This window comes from Uranotaenia lowii, chromosome 2 (genome assembly GCF_029784155.1).
Source record: "Uranotaenia lowii strain MFRU-FL chromosome 2, ASM2978415v1, whole genome shotgun sequence".
Lineage (NCBI taxonomy): Eukaryota > Metazoa > Arthropoda > Insecta > Diptera > Culicidae > Uranotaenia > Uranotaenia lowii.
Window position 1 is genome coordinate 249,628,732 of NC_073692.1, and position 22,115 is coordinate 249,650,846.

The window sequence follows — 22,115 nt, forward strand, 5'->3', positions numbered from 1 at the left end:
TCCTGCCAACAGAAGAGTTCCGACCCACTCTTCGCTTATGTCAAAACCGATTCCACGTAGTTGATGTGCTGTGGTTACTATGGTGTTGACATACGTTTCCATGGAGTCGCTCGTTGCTAGGGACGTTGTGATTAGTTTTCGCAGCAAGCCAACTTTTCGTGTCAGCCCGGAATCCTCAAACGCTGCTTCCAATTTCCACCACGTTTCCTGCGCAGTTCTCGCTTCCCTCACATGGACATAATTCGTAGAGTCAAGAAGAAGAATTATTTTTCCACGCGCTTTTCGGTCCTTCACCGGGTTTACGACCGGCATGGTTCCATCCTCGTTCGGTGTCGGCTTCACCACGTCCCACAAGTCCTCCAGTTCGAGAAAAGTCTGGACTGCGAATTGCCACGTGGACCAATTTTCACGGCCCATTAGTAATTCTATCGATGGCAAATTCAGCGAACTGAAGGCTTTTGCTGTTGCAGCTACATCGCCTTGACCGGTAGACATAATCGAAACTCGCGACGGTACTTTTTAAAAACTCAAATTCAAAAAACTTTTACTTTTTAACTTTTTGGCTCTGGGCCCATAACCTTTTGGAATATGGAGAGCCGTAAAGAACGAACTAGCTTCGTTAACAGTTGGAACAAGAGAGAGAATTTTATTTAAATTTTAAACATGGGTTACTATTATTATTTTGTTACTATTAAACGCCTGCTGCGTTCAACAATTTTGCTTTTTATTTTGGCCATTGCCACTTTGCTCGTTTTATGAGAGCAGGAAATTCCTCCCGCCAAACATTACAATGTAGAAAATAGTGATTGGGCACTTACATTTTGGCCTTTAGGCCTCTCCGGCACGGCATCGACAGTGTAGCGAAAACGCTCATTTCTTCGCTTGCAAATGGTCATCAGCTGACCAACCAATAACAGACGCGCGTGGATGGCTCTGAACAGAGCCGACTGACTCCCACGCTTCGACGGCGGAATGATGACGAGCACTTTGATCCCGGAAACTGTAGATGAGAATCGCGCCATGCGCGATTCCGATTGATATCGCTTTCCTGAGCGAGGCTCGTTCCGCTGCGATGATCCCTGATTGGCTCGCAGGCTCTGCTCCCGGATTCGAACACTGTCCGGTTTGCCGTTCCGATTCCTATTCGGCATGCGGATTCGGTGCCTTTTCTCGGCTCGTCGGTCCAGTTCCTCTGTCGGCTCTCGGATCCGGTTGCTGCTCGGCCCTCGGATAATGCGACCACCCGTGTTGTTGTCAGTTTTCGAAGATGCGGAAAGGACCCAGAAATCTGCGAAGAAGAACAAGAAGAGAGGAAGAAAAAAGAAGCCCGACTTTCCAGCACTCTTCTTGACCGTTTCCTTCGGTCCACCGTCTGTTCGTTCCCGTTCGGTGGGCTCTGTCGGTTTTTTCAGGATCCCGGGAAACCGCGGTGAATTTGGTTTCACGGCACACAACAGAAAAAAACTGCCACTTGAGCGTACGACAGCCAGCAAAACAGAGAGCTCGTCAAGCGGAAGCGTGTCGTCGTGTGGTTGTTGTTGTATTTTCTTGAAGTCGTTCTCGTATTGCGTGATTTTCTTCCTTTTGACAACAGCGGGTATTCAGGTCGACTTACACTTTTGGTGCACGGAGCTTAACTTGCACTGAGTTTTTTCTTTTGTATGTTAAAACTATTCTTATTTATTTAATCTTTTTACATGTTTATCCAAATTGGTTCATAAAACACTTAAATGAACCAAGTTTAAAACATAACCGTTACACCAGTCAAGCGCCTCCCTACAAATCTCGTTCTTATCTCTGAGACTCGCCAACGCAAATCGGGCTTTTCTGATTCGGGTTCCGATGTCTGTCTTGGTATTATCAGGCGCTATCTGGCTGCCAAGATACTGGAAGCACTTCACTTCCTCAATTTGTTGCCCAGCTACCACGAAATTGGAAGGATTTTCAGTGTTGATATCCATCGACTTGGTCTTTCCGACATTGACTTTGAGACCTGCTGCCTTGGAGCTCTCGGTGAGTTCGTCGAGTTTACTCTGCATGTCTTGTTATCCTAGGGCGAACAATACAATATCGTTAGCCAGGCCAAGGTCGTTCAGCTGCTCCATTATCGAAGGATTCTACGGAAATCCTCGGTTTTCTCTACAGTCAATCGATCCAGCCAAGATCTCATCGATGAGAAAAAGAAGCGGTGATACATCCTTGTCTCACTCCAGCAGTTACAGGGATTGGATCACACAAGACACCGTCGTGCAGGTCCTAGCACGAAAAGGAATCCAGGCTTAAACAATTGTTTAACCCTAATCCGCTCTTGAGTTCAATGTGACACTATTGGAGGTGTGGCGGCTTGTACCACAAGCCGCATCCAAATAAAACATTTTCTTCGGGCACCTTCAATGAATTCTTTAAATCTTTAATTTTGCATCGTTACTTTTTTTATGGACGCACCCTGAAAGCCCAGGAAAAAACTCCCTAATCAGGCCTTGAGTGTCAATTTGACACTCCTCATTTAAAACTACTAAAACTCCAAGAATGCTGAAGTTAGAAGCTTTATGTTGCACATAAGGATATAGTTTTTTGAATTTTTGTTAAGATCATGACCACAAGAAATGTAAACAAATGGTGTAAAACCGTACTTTTTTAACAATGAATCGTAAAAATTGTTTAAGTCACATCAGATAAATTTTGAAAAGAGGATTGAAAAGTTGACGTAATTTGGCACATTTTTGCATTTTTAGGTTGTGAAAATACGAAACACAGAATTTTCGACTTTTTGTCAATTTGCAATTTTTTCAGATTTTCTTGCACTAAAATACAACTTTGCACTGTATTTTGAGTATATTAACGAAAAATGTTCGCAATAAATTTACATTCACCAGAAAGCAAATTTCATACCGATTCTAGTGGTGTAATTACATAAGCGCTGCTGATCGAATTATCGGATCAGAACCAAACAACCTCGTCCTGTAGAAAAATATTTTTCGGACAATCGCCTATTTTTTTAATAATTCATTAATATTTGTTATTTGTTGTTCAGTTACCCTTACCCAAGATTCACCTTTTAAATCATGTTTTCAAATATGTTATCCCACTCTCTCCTACAAAAAATGACATTCGGAAGAACAAAAAAATATTTTCGAATCATATAGGGAAATTGCCTTTGAAACTTGATTTCTCCAAATAAGCTTTTATGCACTTATATACCTTTGGCTCCAAGAGCCTCGTATCTTAACTCGAAATATTAATTTGGTATATGAATGTAAAATTTGCCTCTTTAATCCGAAACTGAAGCTGAAAATATAATCAATATATTATTGGAATCCGAAATTCAAATCTAATAATGAAAATTTAATTTGAGTTCTACATCTATCTGAATATGTGAAGTTCTTGAAAGCCTAGTACTAAAATCTATCTTGACTGAGAAAAAATAACAAGTATGTATATACGTTAATATGTTTTATTCAACACAGCGTAAGAGCATGAACATTTGTCCTCTTACGATATTAATCACTTAGGCAACATAGCTGTACTCATCTCCGGAATTGGGGGTTCGCTCAATGTACTGTTTGTCAATCAAGGATTCGATACATTTCTTGATCATGCCTATGCTCGGTGCGAAACTAACCTTCGATTGAGAGAGAATCTGAAAATAAATACAAAACCAGGTGTTGTAAAATCATTACTTAACAATAATATTTAAATAAAATCTCGCAAGGACTCCGACTGAAATACTCTTTTGTTTTACATTGCTTTCTAAAAACGCACGATTAAATGCGTTTCTTAACTAATCGATGACAGAACCAAAACTTACCTCTTGAATCAGAGCATTATGGCGAAGAACTTTTCGCGATTTCATAATCCGAACTATTGTTGCTTGAAGATACATTTTGCGATCTTCGTCGACAGAGTTGATAGTGTTTTCAATCTAAAAAAAAGCAAAACCATTAATATTTGTAATTCCATATGATTTGGTTTTCTGCTAAGTGGGAAATCGCACATAAATATGATAAAAATTGCTATTTTAGGTAGATATTTACCTCTTGAGGTGTTTCTTTCTGCAATGCTGCCGTAATTTTGAATTTAGTCCGCCTGTTTGTGTAATCTTTGTTCAGCGAAAGCTTTGAATTGGTATCCACATTCTGTAAATGAACCAAATGAAAATCAGAAACAAATATGAAAGAAAAACGCATTTTCCTACCTCAGTGTCAACAAGCAAAAGCTTAGATTCAACAAGACTAGCTATATGCTTTTGCAGCATGTCACCATTCAGTTGCAACGACTCTTGGATGTCCTTGTAACCCATGTGGTCAACCGTTTCAAAAAGTAGTAGAATCGCCATCTGGTACGTCTGCATGGTGATAATGTAGTTCCGGTTGGCGAAAGTTATTTTCAATTCTCCGTGACATAAATGGTGTAGCCAACTCAGCTTTCTGCCACTGAAGTTTACGTGGTAAAAATTCTCAAACAGGCGTACCGGTTTTTCAAATTCACGTGGCACCGCAAACCCTGCAGTTACTTGTGTTGGGCCAAGCGGCCACGCTCCAGCTTGTAATATTTTGATTGATAAATTGATGCCTGCCAATTGCGCTTGATAAATTTCATGTGAATTGCAATAAAATCATTTTTAATTTACCTATTTCTTCATTTTGTTTTTTGAGATAATGATTAAACTTGACATTCAGATCTCCTGATACAGATATATCCGTAAACATTCGATGTAATTTGTTTGTGAACTCGTACCCGCAAGCCTGTTTCAATTTGTTTATCATCATCTCTTCAGCATCCATACTTTGTGATTGCTCGTGAATCAATCTATAGGAAAAAGTGTGTTAGTTTTGTACTAAGAGTAGGCTTTCAAATCCAATTGAATACCTTTTTGCCAGCATTCTACTGTAGAATTTTTGATATACATCTTTATCTTCAATGTATTTAAATATAGTTATACTTTTAGTCAGTTTTGTATCGATTTCGCTTTCTGTGGTTTTCGATTTCTTCAACAAGCTGTCACAATATTTAGCCACAAGCTCTGCACTCTTAGACGGTTGATTTTCACATATTTTAGAATTTATAACAATTGAACAAGCTTTATCAAGTGCACTGAGAAACAATGGGTCTGATTTAAAGGTGTCCGATATTAACTCTTCGTATTTTTCGTGAACCTGGAGCATACCTTCGACGAACTGCACATGAACCTAAAGAAAATAAATTGAATGTCTTAATGAAGTTTTAAGATTAGTAAACTAAACTGAATCCAAAAATCAACTATTGTTTAAAAATATCAATGAACCTTAACTAAAAATCGATTCATGAAACTAAGCATAAAGTTCTTATAAACAAGTAATTGAAAAACCATAACCAATTTCTTACCGTTTCGCCCTTCAATGTCGATATCATTTTGATGCCTTCTCCTTTGATGTACTCCAAGAAAGTCTGTACGAGCAATTTTAAAGCGTCTGGTATTGGTTTCAATATAGTGTAGAGGTTTCTAAGATCTTTTCTGTTCTCGGAAGAAACCATATCATTACACTCAGAGTACAAAAAATCTAAATGATCAGTTATCATTCTCTGTTCACATTCTTTGCGCATTTTCGGAATCGAACTGAAAAAATAAACAGATGTTAATAATGCTTTCCATATAATTCGTTTTCCATTCAAGTACCTTGCATGGAGATACTTCAAAGCACGTTTGTTTTCTTCTTCCAATTTTTTAATAACCTGTTCCATATAACTACTAACTGTGCAAGCCTGTAAATATCAACGCAATACTTCAGTGCTAATTTTTTTTTAAAGTTAACACTACACTTAGACAACCTGTAGAAGTATATTAGCTTCAGATTTATAAAACTCGCCGCTATCCGCCAGGAGAGGAGCTTCAAACATTTGTTGGTAAAGCTGTAAAGCTCCCTTTTTCTTGTATTCTTCTACACTAACGAAGCTTTGTATAGTACCCTTAATATAATTGGTCATATCGGAAGGTTGGTTCTGGTTTAGACGGTCAGTTTTTATTCCCTCAAGTAACTGTTGAACAAGCGATGATCCTAAGCATTCTATCATGTGCTGTCTCCATATGTCTAGTCCTAATTCGCCAACTTCAAGCTGCTCATAGGAATCATGACCGACACAGCCGTAGACAACCTCCACTTCCGAAAGTTTTTGCTTTTTAATGTGCTGCTGGTTTAAGTACCTGAAACAACACAAGCCGCGATTATTTGGATCTTTGTTATGATTGCGCCATTAACTTACAAATACAGATAGTTGAGGTACTCGACACCTTTGCTATATTCTACCCAGGCATCATAATAACGTTTCAGCAAACCGTACGGCTCACTACTAACATTCGATGGCAAAGATGAAGGATTGACCTTATCCTTCAATAGACAGCGTACATGATCTTCGAGGAAGAACTTAGTTTCACTGTACAATTTATCTGCCAATGGTTCTGGGTGGGCAACACATATCGAATAGATATCGCTGAAAAGATATTTATAGGTACATTACATCTGAACTGTTAGTAATCATAATTTATAGGAAATATTTTTTATGTGCATTTTACATATAAAATGCATATTTGATTACTAACAGTTCAGATTAAAAAACGCGAAACTGAAATTCCTTTTAAAAAATATAAGGCCGTTGAACGATTTGTTATTTTTTAGAACATCCCTAATAAATAAAGTGTTGAAGAAATTGAGCGTCAGCTGTTTTTATCGCCAATTCATTTCTGAAGGACAACCAGAATTCGGAATTAGGAAAGTTATCAAGGTTACAAAAGCAACCAAATCCGCTCGACTTTGTGCTTTAAAACCGATAATTGTTAAGGCCTAATAAGGCAATATAAAATTAATTTGAGGTTAATGAAAGGATGACATACACAAAACGGCTACTCCAAACGTCCCGTTGAACACTTCCAAGGGTGATGACTTCCTTCACTGTTTTCTGTAGATCATTCCAGGTCGCCTCGAAATCGATTCGCTTAGGTTTCAGAGACATCTTGATATTGTTTGTCTTCACTTGTATCCCGTACGCACTCCTATAACATTACTTTTAGCGAGTCTACCAGAAAATATACGATATGGAAACTTTTTTCTCACGGAAGAAACGATCACGTAAAACTGTTCTGGATGTTGATTATTTATGTTCACTACATACACTCAGAAACAAAACAACCCAAAATTAAGAACGCCAGGGCATCAAAACAAAGTTCATCTGACGTTCTTAATTTTGGGCTGCAGTCAACACCCCAAAAAAAAAGTTCACAGCTTGAACTGTCTGCCCCAAAATATTTTTTGTTTACTTTCTTGGTATCGAGAGGATCACATCGTTTTTTTTGGTAAATGAAATGGTAAGAACGATTGAAATATGCTTTTTAGTGTCTGGTTACATTTATTTCTTTACTTTTTCAGGAAAAGTGAACTCCGAAATGACAATGTCGTCAACCGACACTTTCAATTTTAAGCGGAATGACATCCGGATGTGCCTTCGGATGGTGAAAAATTCATTACCAGGCTACGAACAACCAAAAAGAATACGAGCTGATTCATTGATATTGGAACCAGTATGGACGGAGGATGAAAATATTGAGGATCCGGATCTGGATCCGGCACGGAAAGATATTACTATTTATGCGCGTAGTAGGGGTTTATGTAGTTCCAAAGGTTAACCATTTGTTCATATTTGATTTTGTTATCGTTTTTTTCTTACCAGATTTCTCTTCCGTTTTCCAGGTAAACGAACTTAGTATGGACGAGTGCCCGGTCAACCGCATCGACAGGCTTAGTTAGTAACAGGAAAACATGCCCCCCATATAAAGTTAGCATACCAAATTTTTAATCCGTTCCGATGGTTCTCCGATGTCATTCTTGCTTTTTACATGATGAAGCTTTTCTTCCGGCAGCATCCCACAGGCTAAGTGACTGTAGCTTATATGTTCTAAGTGATAGAAAACTCGAGAATTACGAAGAGTTGTTAATTGCAGTCTACATAAAACGAATTGCAAGAATTATATTTTTGTAGATGCAAATTTTATTCAAATAAAAATGAACAAAAGTAGCTAATTTTTATTCCCAAAAAATTCTTATGCCCTTTCGATAAGATTGGTTGGCTCAAGCAACAACAACAAAAACCCTACCGATGACAACACCCCAAAATTAAGTTGTGAGAATGACGTTTATTCTCAAGTTTGGGAAGACCCCTCCGAACTTATTTTCGTCGGGAGCCAGTTTCATCCGATTTTGCGGCATTTTAACTTGGTTTTGGGTTGTAGCGGCTTAGAGTGTAAGCGTCGACGACCGTCATATGACAACTACACGCTTATGTCAGAGAACCGAAATTGGATTGACTCCATCGCTCTTATAGAAGTTTGGTTGACACATAAGTGGGTACTTTTAATTTATTTATTTTATTTGTAATTCCTCTTTGCTCGATCAGTTAATTTATCAAATAAGTGGTAAGATTAAAATCAGAAAAGAAAAAGAATAATAAAATGACACAAAACTTAGAAAATAAATGTACAGGTTTTATAAAACTAACTTCGAGTAGGTGCTAATTGCTAAATGTGTAGTGTGTCAGGGAGGCAGAATATTAGAAAATCGAAATTGCGACTTCTCACAAAAATAATTTATTAACTTATAATTCATATAGACTATTATTAAATTATGTTGCTCCAAAAATGTTAATATTTTTATTGATATAAAATTTCTATTATAAAAATATTAGGAAAATTTGTTCCGAATTCGCAAATCACTATACCTGGCATCCCTGATTCATCCAAACAATAACAACATACACTCTAAGCCGCTACAACCCAAAACCAAGTTAAAATGCCGCAAAATCGGATGAAACTGGCTCCCGACGAAAATAAGTTCGGAGGGGTCTTCCCAAACTTGAGAATAAACGTCATTCTCACAACTTAATTTTGGGGTGTTGTCATCGGTAGGGTTTTTGTTGTTGTTGCTTGAGCCAACCAATCTTATCGAAAGGGCATAAGAATTTTTTGGGAATAAAAATTAGCTACTTTTGTTCATTTTTATTTGAATAAAATTTGCATCTACAAAAATATAATTCTTGCAATTCGTTTTATGTAGACTGCAATTAACAACTCTTCGTAATTCTCGAGTTTTCTATCACTTAGAACATATAAGCTACAGTCACTTAGCCTGTGGGATGCTGCCGGAAGAAAAGCTTCATCATGTAAAAAGCAAGAATGACATCGGAGAACCATCGGAACGGATTAAAAATTTGGTATGCTAACTTTATATGGGGGGCATGTTTTCCTGTTACTAACTAAGCCTGTCGATGCGGTTGACCGGGCACTCGTCCATACTAAGTTCGTTTACCTGGAAAACGGAAGAGAAATCTGGTAAGAAAAAAACGATAACAAAATCAAATATGAACAAATGGTTAACCTTTGGAACTACATAAACCCCTACTACGCGCATAAATAGTAATATCTTTCCGTGCCGGATCCAGATCCGGATCCTCAATATTTTCATCCTCCGTCCATACTGGTTCCAATATCAATGAATCAGCTCGTATTCTTTTTGGTTGTTCGTAGCCTGGTAATGAATTTTTCACCATCCGAAGGCACATCCGGATGTCATTCCGCTTAAAATTGAAAGTGTCGGTTGACGACATTGTCATTTCGGAGTTCACTTTTCCTGAAAAAGTAAAGAAATAAATGTAACCAGACACTAAAAAGCATATTTCAATCGTTCTTACCATTTCATTTACCAAAAAAAACGATGTGATCCTCTCGATACCAAGAAAGTAAACAAAAAATATTTTGGGGCAGACAGTTCAAGCTGTGAACTTTTTTTTTGGGGTGTTGACTGCAGCCCAAAATTAAGAACGTCAGATGAACTTTGTTTTGATGCCCTGGCGTTCTTAATTTTGGGTTGTTTTGTTTCTGAGTGTAAATTGCAGCGTGCAGAGCGCGGAAATCATAAATTTTTAGGTGTTTTGGAATAAGTTGCGCTATTTTTCGTTTAATCAATTAAAAGTTGTACCATTGTGCATTCTTTTAGAAAATGCTTCAGATACGAGCATTAAACGATCCAGAGGATAGTAACAGTGACACCGAAGAAGAGCCGAATGTAACCGGCGAAGCTGAGGTAAGAAACATTTTGGTTGCTCTTAAAGCCCGCCCGTGCATTGGTACACCGTCAAATACGTATTTGACGATGTATAGCGCGGACCGGGCTTGTAAATGTGGCGTTCTTGTAAATACTGTAGAGAAGAGACCCTTGTAACACGCAACCACAATTTTGATCGTTAAATTTACGGAAAAATCCCTCTATATCATCGAAAAATGTCTATCGACAACAGTTAGGTACATGCAATTTTAAGGCTTTAATTTCGTTTAGTATTAAAAGAAATTTATTGCGGTTTATTTCATTCGTTAGAATTGCATTAAAAAAAAGAGAGCCAAGATGTAGGTATCGGGTTTTTAACTGAACCGCAAAGGCGTGTAATCGCCTTTCAGTACAATATTGTAACTTTCATTTGTATCAGGTCAATCATTCACGATTTTTTACATTTACAGGAAACGATTCTTATTTCAGAATACATGCGAGCATTGAATTTGAAAAATTCAAACGACACTGAAAATTCTCTTTCGTTATTCTTAGAGTTGTTGGAAACAGAAGTGTTGAACAAGGTAATTTCGACAGCGTTTTGATAGTACACATTATAAACATTTTTTTACTTAAAGGTTGTTTCAAACAATGACGACAATAAGCTATTTCTGGTGAAATACAACTGCTATCGCAATGTTGGATTTCTCTATCAAGAAATCGGAAACAACGATTTAGCTCTGCAGTATCTGATAGACGCCGTGGAACTGGACGGAACCGATGTCTATACGATGTTCTACCTTGCCAAATTAGCTTTAGAACATCGACAAATTGAGATTGCAAAGATTTATTTTGAGAAATGTATCGAACGAAACCCCAACCACTGGCCCAGCCTAGACGGAATGTTACAGGTTTTTTGTTTGACTGGAAATATTATTGAAGCATTTTTATGGGCTATTATGTGTCACGGTAAAGACCACAAGTATCGAAGGGCCGCTAATGTGCTGATGGAAATAAAAGAAAGATTCGCATCGTCCCTACCATTTCTAGAAGAGCTGTCGGGTACAAAAGTTCCAACTTTTGAAAACCACGTACTTCCAGAACAAACGTGCTTTCCCGCCGATACTTTCAAAACTGTCCCGGAAGAAATACCACCTTTTGATTACGAACAGTTTAAATTTGACCAGTTATCGTGGCTTGCTGTCGGTGAGTTAATAATCCAATTGCACAACTACGAAAAAGCACAAAATAGGGTAAGTATTTTCGTATTTTATAAAATTATAAATTAAAAAAGACTTTTCAATTCTTCCAGGTTACTTTGTACGCACATAGGCTACAGTGTTTCTATGATCCTTCCAATAAAACTCCTAACACCCCAGAACGAATGGAAAGCTCCGGCGGTGATGAACCTGTAATCGATCTAAACGAATCGATTAATGGTAAATATATTTAAAAAAATGTTTTGGTTATCAAACAATCATTAAAACTTTCTGTTTTGAAAATAATTAGCACTAGATAATTTTCTATATGTTAGGAAATAGGTAATACCAAGTTTCAGCGCATTCCTTCTTTATTCCAGTGGAAGAAAACGATATTAAAGGTCGTCGCCGTGGTAGCGAGTTGAAAATTCTCGAACAGTGGGGCTGGCATAAAAATCGCCGTTCAACGCGCAAAAAAAGTTTATTAGATGCAGCGGATGCAGTAGAGTCGACAGCTGATGGGTTCATTCGACGAGTATTTGGCCAGTACTTAAGGTAGGCACTTTTTTTCCCAATGTATCAAAAACGAATATATTTTTGTAATCCGCGTCAACCACGTTTTCGAGGCACAACTCTGCTGAAAACTCCTTTATTTCGTTGTCATATAGGAGCGAATGTTAATATGTCTAAAACTAAATACCGGTTTACCTTACATATAAATGGCTTGACTGTACTTCCTTGAGGTCCTTCAGGGTGTATCATATTCACACAGTTTATCAGGTAACCAACGTAATGTAACAAAGTTATAATTTCTTTTCAGTAGTTGCATAGAAGATGACACTTCTCCATTCTCCGGCAAAAAATATAACATCGATAAAAGCAACCCTGCTCAAAGTCACCTACAGAACTTAACTCTGGAAGATTTCGAAACAATCAGCAGAAACAGTTTTTGCAAGTTAACATCGGCTTTACAGGTAAGGATATGAGAAAAAACCACACACTCGATCTCACAGATATTCCCCTTCTTTCATTCTACGATATTACATCATCATAAACAAAACACGGAACGTATTTTAGGTTGCCGACTTCGACAATTTCAAACTTGGATACCTATATCTGTCCTATTTGTCAATGTATTGGAACGAAAAACTGCCGGTAGAGTTGCGAGAACTTTTCCAGCAAATTTATGAAACGACGTTCACAACCTACGGCCCAGAAACATGGAACCAACTGGAAATGAGCGAGATTACCGAAGAATGTCGCGTCACACTTCTGTATCTGGAGCTAAAGCTTGACAACATGATCACTAACGATAAAGTGTAAGCGTATATTTTTGTATTCACGTTTTAGTTTGGACAGCCAAAATGTACATTTACAATATATTTTTCAGGGAAATTTCAAAAAAATCCCATGAGCTGCTCAGTGGTTTGCAATTTTACTTACCAAATGTCGCTGAAAGTGACCTCTTCCTTTTTCAAACACGCCATCTCTGGTTACAGCATATTGTTACCCTTCAAGAAAACAATATTAACCTAGCTCTGCAACATCTTGAAAAGGTATGTATCCTAAATAATAAGAAACATCATGTTTACATGTTAACGGTTTGCCTTCCTTAATTGTACCTGTAGCTTGAAGCTTTGCTGGAAAACGCTCCAGACATTACGTGCATTCGGTTACCCAATCAAAAAAATAATCACATGTATGATTTACAAATTGTAAAGGAAAAAAGTGCTCTGCTATGGCGCAGAATAAAGCTAAGCAGTATAAAGCAATTGTACGAGAACAAAAAATATGAAGAACTGATTGTCATTTTGCGAGAAAGTTTATCCGCTGAAGAAAAATATGAACAAATTTTTGACCAAAAGTGTGCCAATTCTATACAGCAGATAAAAATAATGTTGGAATGTCTATGGAATACTGAACAGTATACGGTATTTGAATCTTTTTATTTGAAAGTACTCTCTCTGTATTCACCTATGCACATTTCAGGAATGTTTAATTTGGACTGAAAAGGCGCTTAAATTTTCTATAGATATGAAACATTTATTTCCAAACTATCGGCACTTTTCATGGTGTGACTCCATAAACTATTGCTTAATCTACATACATTCGCTATTGGACTTGGAAGCCGTCGAAATTTGTAAGATGACGTTAATTCAAAGTGTCTTCCCACGCAATCACAGTGTTGTTTTGTTTTTCAGTGAAATTTGACAAACTTTCGCGGCTTATACAGTCGATTCATAAAGTACTTACTTTCATGTTGGACGCTCCTTCGGATAAGAATGTTTCCTCTGTAACCAACATCGATTGTTGGAAAGCGTGGGCTGTTCTATACTACATCATTGAGAGGTCAGTAATCCTAAATGGTATTTGTAATTATTTCCTTTAAGTCTATTGATTTTTTTTTGTTTCGTTAAACTAGGCGCGATAAACAGAAGCTGGAGCTCGAACCAGAAAATCTTTCGAATAATTTGATGATATTTTTCGTAGCTCACGAGCTGCTTGGAAAGTATAAAAATTGAGCGCAATGGTGCGTGAATTTACAAACTAATAATTTGTTTCTCACCTTAGAAAATCCTGGTGTTCCAGAAACGACAGCCGCTTTTTGTACATGATATTAGATGAAGTCATTCCGAAATTGCGATCTCCATTGTATGAACCGTATCGTGAATCCATCAAAGAAGGACTAGAGCAAACGATATACTGTCTGTATGGATATCCAACTAAAAAAGGTAGAATGCGACACATTCAGGAGCACGATGCAGTAAATCAACAGCTTACCTGGGAAAGAGCAATACAGCTATTTGATGTGATTCGTCCTGATATATTACCAGAATTTAATTCTTACAAGTATTGCTCAACACTCAACATTTTGTGAATTCATCGAGCATGAATTGATTTCTCTTTTTTTTTAGAATCGACTCGATATCTGCTGACATGGAAGCGCTTTTTCAGAATATGTTAATACTTATGCCAGAAAGTTGTGATATTTCCAATTACACGAACCCAATAATGCGTTTCATAAACGGTGAACAATCTACGTTAATTCCAAAAGCCGTTAATATTTTGAACTTCAAAATACGTCCCATTTACTATTTGCTGGCAGACTATTACTTTAAAAGTAGAGATTTTGGAAAAGCTATTCACTATTATGTTATGGACTTGACGATCGAGTCAACCCGTTTCGATTCCTGGGCGGGTGTAGCATTATCAAAAGCGAGCAAATGTGAAACCACCTTGAACTCAACTGAAATTTTCAGGTAAATTTATAAAATATAACAGTAGTTTACATAGAATGGGAGTATGACATTTGGCATAAAGCCATTTGGCATAATGCCTTTTGGCATAAAGCCATTTGGCATAAAAGCCATTTGGCATAAAGGCCATTTGGCATAAAGGCCATTTGGCATAAAAGCCATTTGGCTTAAAGCCATTTGGCATAATTTCAGCTTACCGAGTGGTGACTATTTAAATAAACTTGCAATTTTTTTTTTAAATTTTGCGGCGTTGCCGCAAACATCGAGGATGCAGGGGGTGAGGCGGCACAAAGCCGCCGAAGCTCCCTAATCCGAGGTGGCCGCCGACCCGCCGTCGGAAGCGGCGGCCTTATTACATTGGTCTAGGTCTACTGGGGCCTCCTAGGTTTACAAGAAAGCTAGGGGTGATCCCTTAGCCCCGTCCGCCGCGCGATAGCGCGAAGGACACACTTTCATGAAAGTTCGAACGCGCAGCGTGAGGAGTCGGTTCAAGCTTAGGTCTAAACGCCTTACTTATTGCGGTTCTACAAAAGTCAACACCAGCCTCCTCAGGCTGCGCGTTAGAACTTTTATTAAATATTGTCCTTCGCGCTATCGCGCGGCGGACGGGGCTAAGGGATCACCCCTAGCTTTCACGTAAACCTAGGAGGCCCCAGTAGACCTAGACCAATGTAATAAGGCCGCCGCTTCCGACGGCGGGTCGGCGGCCACCTCGGATTGGGGAGCCTCGGCGGCTTTGTGCCGCCTCACCCCCTGCATCCTCGATGTTTGCGGCAATGCCGCAAAACTTAAGAAAAAAAAACATGCAACGTTGTCCGAAAAGTGAATCTCAACGTGATCACACGAAAAAAGAAATTATGCCAAATGGCTTTATGCCAAATGGCTTTTATGCCAAATGGCCTTTATGCCAAATGGCCTTTATGCCAAATGGCTTTTATGCCAAATGGCTTTATGCCAAAAGGCATTATGCCAAATGGCTTTATGCCAAATGTCATACTCCCACATAGAATACATATAATAAAATTTACAGCGCCAATGAATTTCTATACGAAGCAAACAACTCCATGAAATGCTTTGAACAATGTCTGATGATCAATGAAAATGATCCACAATTATGGGTGGAGTATGGATCCTTCGTATATAATGTGCATTCTTTTTGTGCACGATTTTTGAACTGTCCTAACAAATCGGAGAATGACAGGTAAGTTTATTACGTTAAGAAAAAATAGTACTTAAAATTAATCACTTTGCCTGAACGCTATATTTTTTCTGTAGCAAGGCTTGACAACCTCAAATAGGCACAATTATGTTCTTATTTGATCTGTACTTGAGTTGAGATCCCTTAACCCAGGTTTTTTTTATTAAAAGATAGGCGATAGATTTCTGGGCAATAAGAATGAGATGCCGATTATTATTATTAATATTTATTAAAGACCCTTTAACAATTGTCATTCGGGTCAAAAAATGAGATGCCGATGTTTTTACTAAAATTTGAGAAAATAAAGATCACTTTCATCATTTTTCAGTATATCCCAAAATCGTTCTTATACGGTTATTTTATCATTATAGACTGATTATAGTTTCATAACTTTGTTCCCAAAATATATGAAAAAATACCAAGCCTATGCTGTCCCATACCTATTTATTATAGAATATTTAAAAATTGCTATTAGAGAATGTTCTAAAATTGCTCCTCGGTGAACGGTAATTCCGTAAATATGTATTCAAACAATGTATTCTTCGAAAAAAACAAATGTCAGATAAACTTCTTTGTAAAGGGATGTCAAAAATAACAATTTTGACTTTAACTAGACAAGCTTAGCCTTATGGGAATTCCATCAAACTAATTCATACATATTTTTTCAAATTCAATGTTAGGCTCATTGAATTCTCAGTTAAAAAAGAATAAAATAATCAGCTACATAAAAGCCATATTTTGCAAGTTTTTGTCGTGCGTGCTGTATTTGGTAGCGAATTTTATTGAATTGTTTTTTTTTCTTGTGATCTTTTTCATCGAAGATGATGTGTTGTTTTTGATTCAGCAATAATTTAATTTTAATTGATAGTCTTTCTAAAAAAACCCAAGTTTCTAAAAATTAGATCATCGACCGACACACTTCGGAAACCTTCATATCAACCTACACGTTGTGGAATTCACGGATTTTATTTATTTATTTTATTTTAGGTACTCAATTCATTTGATATACTTGCGTAACCATTTTCCAAATACATCGTAATTTACAGTATGTACAATTTTTTCCCAAAATTTAGAAGAAAATGCCTCTTATAGTGCGTTGTTCTGTACAAAGTATTCGCAAAACAAAACATTGGATGCATTTTTCTCAATTTTTATTTTTACCCATGGGACTCATATGCATGAAGCGCAGTAGAAAAAAACTTCAAACTTGGGCTGGAACATATTTGAAATCCTTCTTCTGTCACTCGCAGGAACATCACGAGACGGAATAAAAAATAGGTAATTAAAAAAAATGCATACAACCTAAACTGAACAGAATAAAAAAAAAACCATTTCAGGTAAAAAATTTGAAAATAAAATCACGAATACGAAAGATGATCGTGATATTTGCAGTAATTTCTCTTCTGCAGCGAATTCGAAAGCAGTAAAACATAATGATCGATATTTTCCAACAATTATCTAAACATCTGCGAAGAAGAAGTATAAAGGGATTTTATCATTCTTCAGGTCAATTTACTCAAGAATGAAAAAAATTGTATCAGACGATGGCAAATTGAATTTCCTTTGAAATGAATATGATTGAATCACGTGAACGCACGCTAGAATTGATCATTTTTGACTTCAATACATATCATTTTAGTTTTCTGTCTCTGTGGAAAGATAAGTTGTAGACAAAACAATTACCCACAATTTCATGTTAGTAGCCTCAGTAGCCTTCTGATTGAACAACAACAAACAAAATTATGCCTCTTTAAAATTGTGATGTGATTTCTCTCAGTTTCATCAAAACTGGGTTGTGGAGACTGAATTCCCGTCACGAAATTTCTGTTAAAAATTGAACAACGTTTAAAAACGCACGTAATGATACAAAACCGAAAACCGCATCTATCGATAAATGTGTCTCGGTTGCATTTGGAGCTTTTCTGAGCGATCATATGTCATCTTTTTGTTCGTTCGCACTGCAAGTCTTACTCTTGTGGGGCGAACCACGGTCGGCCTTCTATTGTGTGGTGGTAGCTCTACAACTCTATCTGTATCTACTGTAACCGTCGTTACATTTTTTTGCGTGGCTCCGCCACCTAATCCTGACATCCCTGCCCTTAGTGGAGAACCTTACAAAAGTCGCTCAGAACGGCTAACTTCACCCAAAATCATCTGTCATCCCGCACGGTCACTCTCCTTCTCTGAGTTATCCATAGGCGTCGTGCTCAACCAGGGACGTCACGGGGAAGTGTGGGCACCCAGAGAGCGACACACCGTGTAAATTTGCCTCCGAATAAATATGTATGTGTGTCGGTCCACTGAAAGTAAAGTCTCGCAAATATTTTCAGAGCGGAACATGTTCTTTCTGTCTGTGACCTCGTTAGAGTGCGCGTCGTGTGTAGTCAAAGTAAATTTTGAGTTTTGTATAAATTTGTGGTGTATATTAATTAATTTATTTCTAAAACTTATTCTAGAGTTAAAAAGTACCAAAAGTTATACGTATTACGAACACTAAAAGTAGTACGGTGCGGTTATTAAAAATTAGTACGGTTAGTAAACAAGAACATAAAACGTGTAAAAGCACATGTTAAAACTTAAATGTAATTATTGTTATAGATTAAGAAATTGTTAAAAGAACATAAACAGTGTGAACAGAACTAAACAAAAAAGCAACAAAGAAAAGGTAAATAACTGAACAACAAAAACAGTAGATTTGTAAACCACGTGGATTATGTAAACTTTGTTATGTCACTGGTACTATAACCCTTCTTGGCAGGTCCAAGAGGGCCTTTTCTTATTTTGTCGGCTAATTATACAGGTTAACTGTGACTACGAGCACACGGCGATATCTCGCTAACCAGGCAGAAGGAAAAACAAAACCTTGTTCGACATAAACAAGGTTATGTTCTGAGGACCATCCGATGGTAAAAGGCCCGCTACATAACCTCGTTCGACCAATTTGAGGTTTGTTCGAAGAACCATCCGGTGGTGAAAGGCCCGCACCATAACCTTGCCCGTCAATTTTGAGGTTACCGGCGAGGACCTTTCGGCAGCACCAGTCAGGGGTCACACACAGCCAGCATCGGGCTCTTCCGGGACGCCGGAAAGACGCCTGTTGTGAACCCTGAACCAACGTCGGAAACCACCACACGCATGTGGTTAACCGTTGCTGTTCACCGAGCCAGCCGCCTGTCGCCGTTCCAGCTAAGTTCCGTGAAAAACTAAAACTAACCGCAAGTATGCCTAAATCTATGTGACGTCACAACAGGAAAATTATGTAAAAATAAACCCTCTCACATTATGTAAAATTTAAACTAAAGGCAGTACTTTACTGGGAATATTTAGTTAATCTACACCTTTTCGATTAATTTGATTCCGTTGTTCTATTTCCGTTTCCATCTTTCACTCGAGCGAATTTCCAGTCAAAATTACATGTTCTGTTTTGTCCGCGTTTTGAGTAGCATAATTACTGGACCTGGGTGCTAGCATGAGAGGTAATCACCCGTGCACGCTCCTGGTCGTCTGATTCCAGTTGGATTTCTCTAGTGCGAGTTCCGCCGAAGGAAAGTGTCACGTTGCAACACACCGACCCTGAGTTCCCCCCTATGTTTACATTCCAAAATTTCCCACCCACTGAGCTTCTCCGTGTTATAATTGGCGCCCGCTTAAAAAGTAACTACGTTGCATTTTCCTAAAATCCCGGAGGGAAGGATAGAAGCAGTTCCTGCTGAACTATTAGATCGTTCTCTAAACGATCGCTGGATGTTTGAATGCTGAAATTTTGCTGAACCAAACTTTACATAAGTGCATATTTGAAACGAGAAATTTGTTCAATCTTCGACATCGTTTGCGTTGTGAAAACTAAGAAGTTTTCCCCATTACCACCCACAACTTGTATTTTGTGTCGGTTTTAAGAGTTGGAAAGCACAGCAGCTTTCTCAGTGCTTCCCCTCAACCGCAGTATCAACCCGACTTATTGACATTTGCTTTACTTTTTAGGAACATTTAAAATTATAAAGATGGAATTGGAAATTCAAAATCTATACCAAAACATGATGGTACACCATTTGGATAGAGAAGAAATTGTTTATGAGTTAACCATCCGAGCTGTTGAAGTTGCTGATAGAGATTCTAAAGCAGCTTTAATGAGACGACTCAAAGACCGTCTCAAGACCGAGAAAAATGAACCCAATCCAGATATTGACTTTTCGCGTTGTCAGACATCTATCGACCAAGAGATTAGGCTGATTGATAGGGAAGTAAAGTACATCGTTGACGTCTTAGAAAACAGAATACCGTTCGATGGAATTCGTGATACCCTCCGAACTAGACTAGCACACTTTTATGTGCGATGCACTAGGGTACTAGAGGTAGCAGAAGCTGATGCTGACTTGAAAGACTTAGACAAACTTCAGGCTGCAATTCGAGGACATCTACATACTTTCTTTTCGCCTCTTGCTTCCTTACATAAGGCACAATCTACTCTGATGGCGAACATCGTGAGCTCGCTAGCTGAATTAAATTTAGCTCAAAAGAAAAATCGAAACCTAAAAAGAAACAATCCTACAAGAAAAAAACTAATAATTTTGAAATTGAACCTGAAAATATCGAAAAGGAAAGTTGTAACGAATCAGAGAGCGAAAATGATAGTACCGAAGAAGAAGGAGCGATCGGTTTTAGCCTCGGTGGCAGAAAATCATCGACTCAGCCGCGAATTTTGAAATCTATTAGCGATCAACCGCGAATGTTAAAAACTTATAGTAATTCGGCGCGAAATCGGGTATCAGATTCGGAAGAGAACGAACGATTCATTAACCGCGTGTCGCTTAGAACAAAAACGAAATACTTAGGGGAGAGTGGGGTAACGTGGGCCATGGGGAAACGTGGGCCACTTCAAATATCTCAGCTGTGTGTTAAAATAAAAATCCCAATCCAACTGTCATCGTCGTCGCTTTGCGTAAGCATGTTTTTCTATATGTTGTTGACTTATATACGTATCATATGCTTCTTTTATGAAACTTGCCTAGAAAAATGTACTTAGATAATCAAACAAGCACCCGCAAACCTGCATCCGTGCGAGACCTCAAGTACATAACAAAGATATGCTCATACGATTATGATCTTGGTTTTGTCATGTTCTTTCGCGCGGAAAAGGAATTTTTGATAAAACATAAATAGGTCACACAAACGCAACCAATTTCCAAATCATTGCTTGTGGGGAATCGTGGGCCACATTTTGTGGGGTAACTTGGGCCACCTATATTTTGGTGTTTTCATACACGTTCAGTACTTAAAATACGTTTTTCCAATCTGCATAGTTTTCTTATGCCAAATGAAGAATTATGAAAAATGTTTTGTCCATCTTTTCTAATGCGATAGAGACGAACAAAAATCCTTTATATGGAATTATGCTGAAACGTTCGCGAGCCAGGTTTTAGGATCTATTCGATCATACACAACTCTCTTTTTAGTTTCCTCATCTGAAATTGCTTTAAAATAACCAAATGAATTATGGAATTTCAGTTTTGGGTCAACTCATAAATTTTGTACGTTATCTAGTCAATTTGGATTTGGTGGCCCACGTTTCCCCACAGTTTTTCAAAATCCAAAAAAAATTACTTTTTTCAAAACAGTCAAAACTCGGAAAATTAATGTATTTAAAAAATAACAAAAAATGCCTTATGATACCTTAAGAATGTAGAAATCCTTTCCATATATTTTTTTCATTTTATCTCTTCTAATGAAAAAGTTATGAAACAAAGAAAGAAAGTGGCCCATAATACCCCACTCTCCCCTACCTTCTCTTCTCGACAGCTCCGATTTCCGCGGATCAAATTCAGATTCTGATACAGATGATCGGCGTGTTCAACCTCGACGGCGCGAAGAAAGATCGCCGCAACAACCTTATCGTTCGCGTAGAGGCCGGCCAGTTTCCGATTGGAATCTCTGGTACGACGGCAAGGATAACGGCCAAGGTTTGATGGGATTCTTGCGCGAAGTCGAATTTACGGCAGATTCTGAAAACGTGTCTAGACAAGAGCTCTTCCGATCCGCTATTAATCTTTTTCGAGGTCCCGCGAAAACGTGGTTCATGTCCGGGGTAGAAAATGAAGAATTTTCTTCATGGAAGCAGTTGGTCCGCGAAATTAAAAACGAATTTCTTTCCCCCGATCATGATCACGCGAGTGAAATGCGCGCAATTGCTAGAAAGCAAGGTCCGAAGGAGAAATTTCAAAATTATCTCACGGAAATGCAAAAGATCTTTAACGGTTTCACGAAACGCCTTACCGAGAAAAGGAAATTTCAGATCATCTTTCGGAACATGCGAGCAGATTACAGGGGTTTCGCGATCGCGTCACAGATTGATAATCTCGTGGACCTCAAATCGTTCGGTCGAAAATTAGACGCTACT

General features: G+C 38.0%; 2 protein-coding genes and 2 long non-coding RNA genes across 10 annotated transcripts; 2 read left to right on the forward strand and 2 right to left on the reverse strand.

Annotated features, from left to right (window-relative positions):
• Nucleotides 1-3,436: 3,436 nt before the first annotated feature.
• On the reverse strand, nucleotides 3,437-7,141 carry LOC129748830 (cullin-2). The gene is made up of 11 exons (XM_055743597.1): nucleotides 6,869-7,141; nucleotides 6,241-6,468; nucleotides 5,809-6,181; nucleotides 5,657-5,742; nucleotides 5,365-5,596; nucleotides 4,870-5,189; nucleotides 4,631-4,809; nucleotides 4,196-4,572; nucleotides 4,035-4,136; nucleotides 3,809-3,922; nucleotides 3,437-3,640 (listed from the first exon to the last, which is right to left on the reverse strand). The coding sequence occupies exons 1-11, from the start codon at nucleotides 6,985-6,987 to the stop codon at nucleotides 3,509-3,511; spliced, it is 2,262 nt and encodes a 753-aa protein (XP_055599572.1). The 5' UTR covers nucleotides 6,988-7,141; the 3' UTR covers nucleotides 3,437-3,508.
• A 4-nt stretch (nucleotides 7,142-7,145) lies between these two features.
• Nucleotides 7,146-8,032, forward strand: LOC129748843 (uncharacterized). Its single transcript, XR_008737848.1, has 3 exons — nucleotides 7,146-7,339; nucleotides 7,401-7,652; nucleotides 7,722-8,032. It is a non-coding gene; the product is annotated as an uncharacterized LOC129748843 (long non-coding RNA).
• A 989-nt stretch (nucleotides 8,033-9,021) lies between these two features.
• On the reverse strand, nucleotides 9,022-9,849 carry LOC129748842 (uncharacterized). The gene is made up of 3 exons (XR_008737847.1): nucleotides 9,715-9,849; nucleotides 9,402-9,653; nucleotides 9,022-9,332 (listed from the first exon to the last, which is right to left on the reverse strand). It is a non-coding gene; the product is annotated as an uncharacterized LOC129748842 (long non-coding RNA).
• A 65-nt stretch (nucleotides 9,850-9,914) lies between these two features.
• LOC129748828 (calcineurin-binding protein cabin-1-like) lies at nucleotides 9,915-20,153 on the forward strand. Of its 7 annotated transcripts, none has more exons than XR_008737840.1 (19): nucleotides 9,915-10,106; nucleotides 10,538-10,651; nucleotides 10,706-11,320; nucleotides 11,380-11,506; nucleotides 11,647-11,821; nucleotides 12,087-12,240; nucleotides 12,344-12,585; nucleotides 12,657-12,822; nucleotides 12,895-13,197; nucleotides 13,256-13,406; nucleotides 13,468-13,615; nucleotides 13,689-13,775; nucleotides 13,838-14,116; nucleotides 14,182-14,526; nucleotides 15,554-15,724; nucleotides 18,052-18,110; nucleotides 18,178-18,252; nucleotides 18,320-18,386; nucleotides 18,480-20,153. XR_008737840.1 is itself a non-coding variant. In XM_055743589.1 (19 exons), the coding sequence occupies exons 2-18, from the start codon at nucleotides 10,023-10,025 to the stop codon at nucleotides 18,216-18,218; spliced, it is 3,261 nt and encodes a 1,086-aa protein (XP_055599564.1). In that variant the 5' UTR covers nucleotides 9,931-9,949; nucleotides 10,020-10,022; the 3' UTR covers nucleotides 18,219-18,252; nucleotides 18,320-20,153. The 7 variants fall into 7 exon arrangements, 5 of the variants coding, with proteins under 5 accessions (XP_055599563.1, XP_055599565.1, XP_055599567.1 ...); XM_055743589.1 differs by having other exon boundaries at nucleotides 9,931-9,949; nucleotides 10,020-10,106; nucleotides 18,320-20,153; XR_008737842.1 differs by lacking the exon at nucleotides 18,052-18,110 and having other exon boundaries at nucleotides 18,480-20,152.
• The last annotated feature ends 1,962 nt before the right edge of the window (nucleotides 20,154-22,115 follow it).

What these genes read in the sequence shown, in the direction of transcription:
- LOC129748830 (XM_055743597.1), bottom strand. Translation starts at nt 6,987, where the DNA reads ATGTCTCTGAAACCTAAGCGAATCGATTTCGAGGCGACCTGGAATGAT. An exon ending in TTGAAGTATCTCCATGCAAG is followed by an intron (nt 5,597 to 5,656) that starts GTACTTGAATGG and finishes TTATTTTTTCAG; the next exon opens with TTCGATTCCGAAAATGCGCA. An exon ending in AAAACAAAATGAAGAAATAG is followed by an intron (nt 4,573 to 4,630) that starts GTAAATTAAAAA and finishes CGCAATTGGCAG; the next exon opens with GCATCAATTTATCAATCAAA.
- LOC129748828 (XM_055743588.1), top strand. Translation starts at nt 10,023, where the DNA reads ATGCTTCAGATACGAGCATTAAACGATCCAGAGGATAGTAACAGTGAC. An exon ending in CTTGGAAGCCGTCGAAATTT is followed by an intron (nt 13,407 to 13,467) that starts GTAAGATGACGT and finishes TTTGTTTTTCAG; the next exon opens with TGAAATTTGACAAACTTTCG. An exon ending in GCTCACGAGCTGCTTGGAAA is followed by an intron (nt 13,776 to 13,837) that starts GTATAAAAATTG and finishes TTCTCACCTTAG; the next exon opens with AAAATCCTGGTGTTCCAGAA.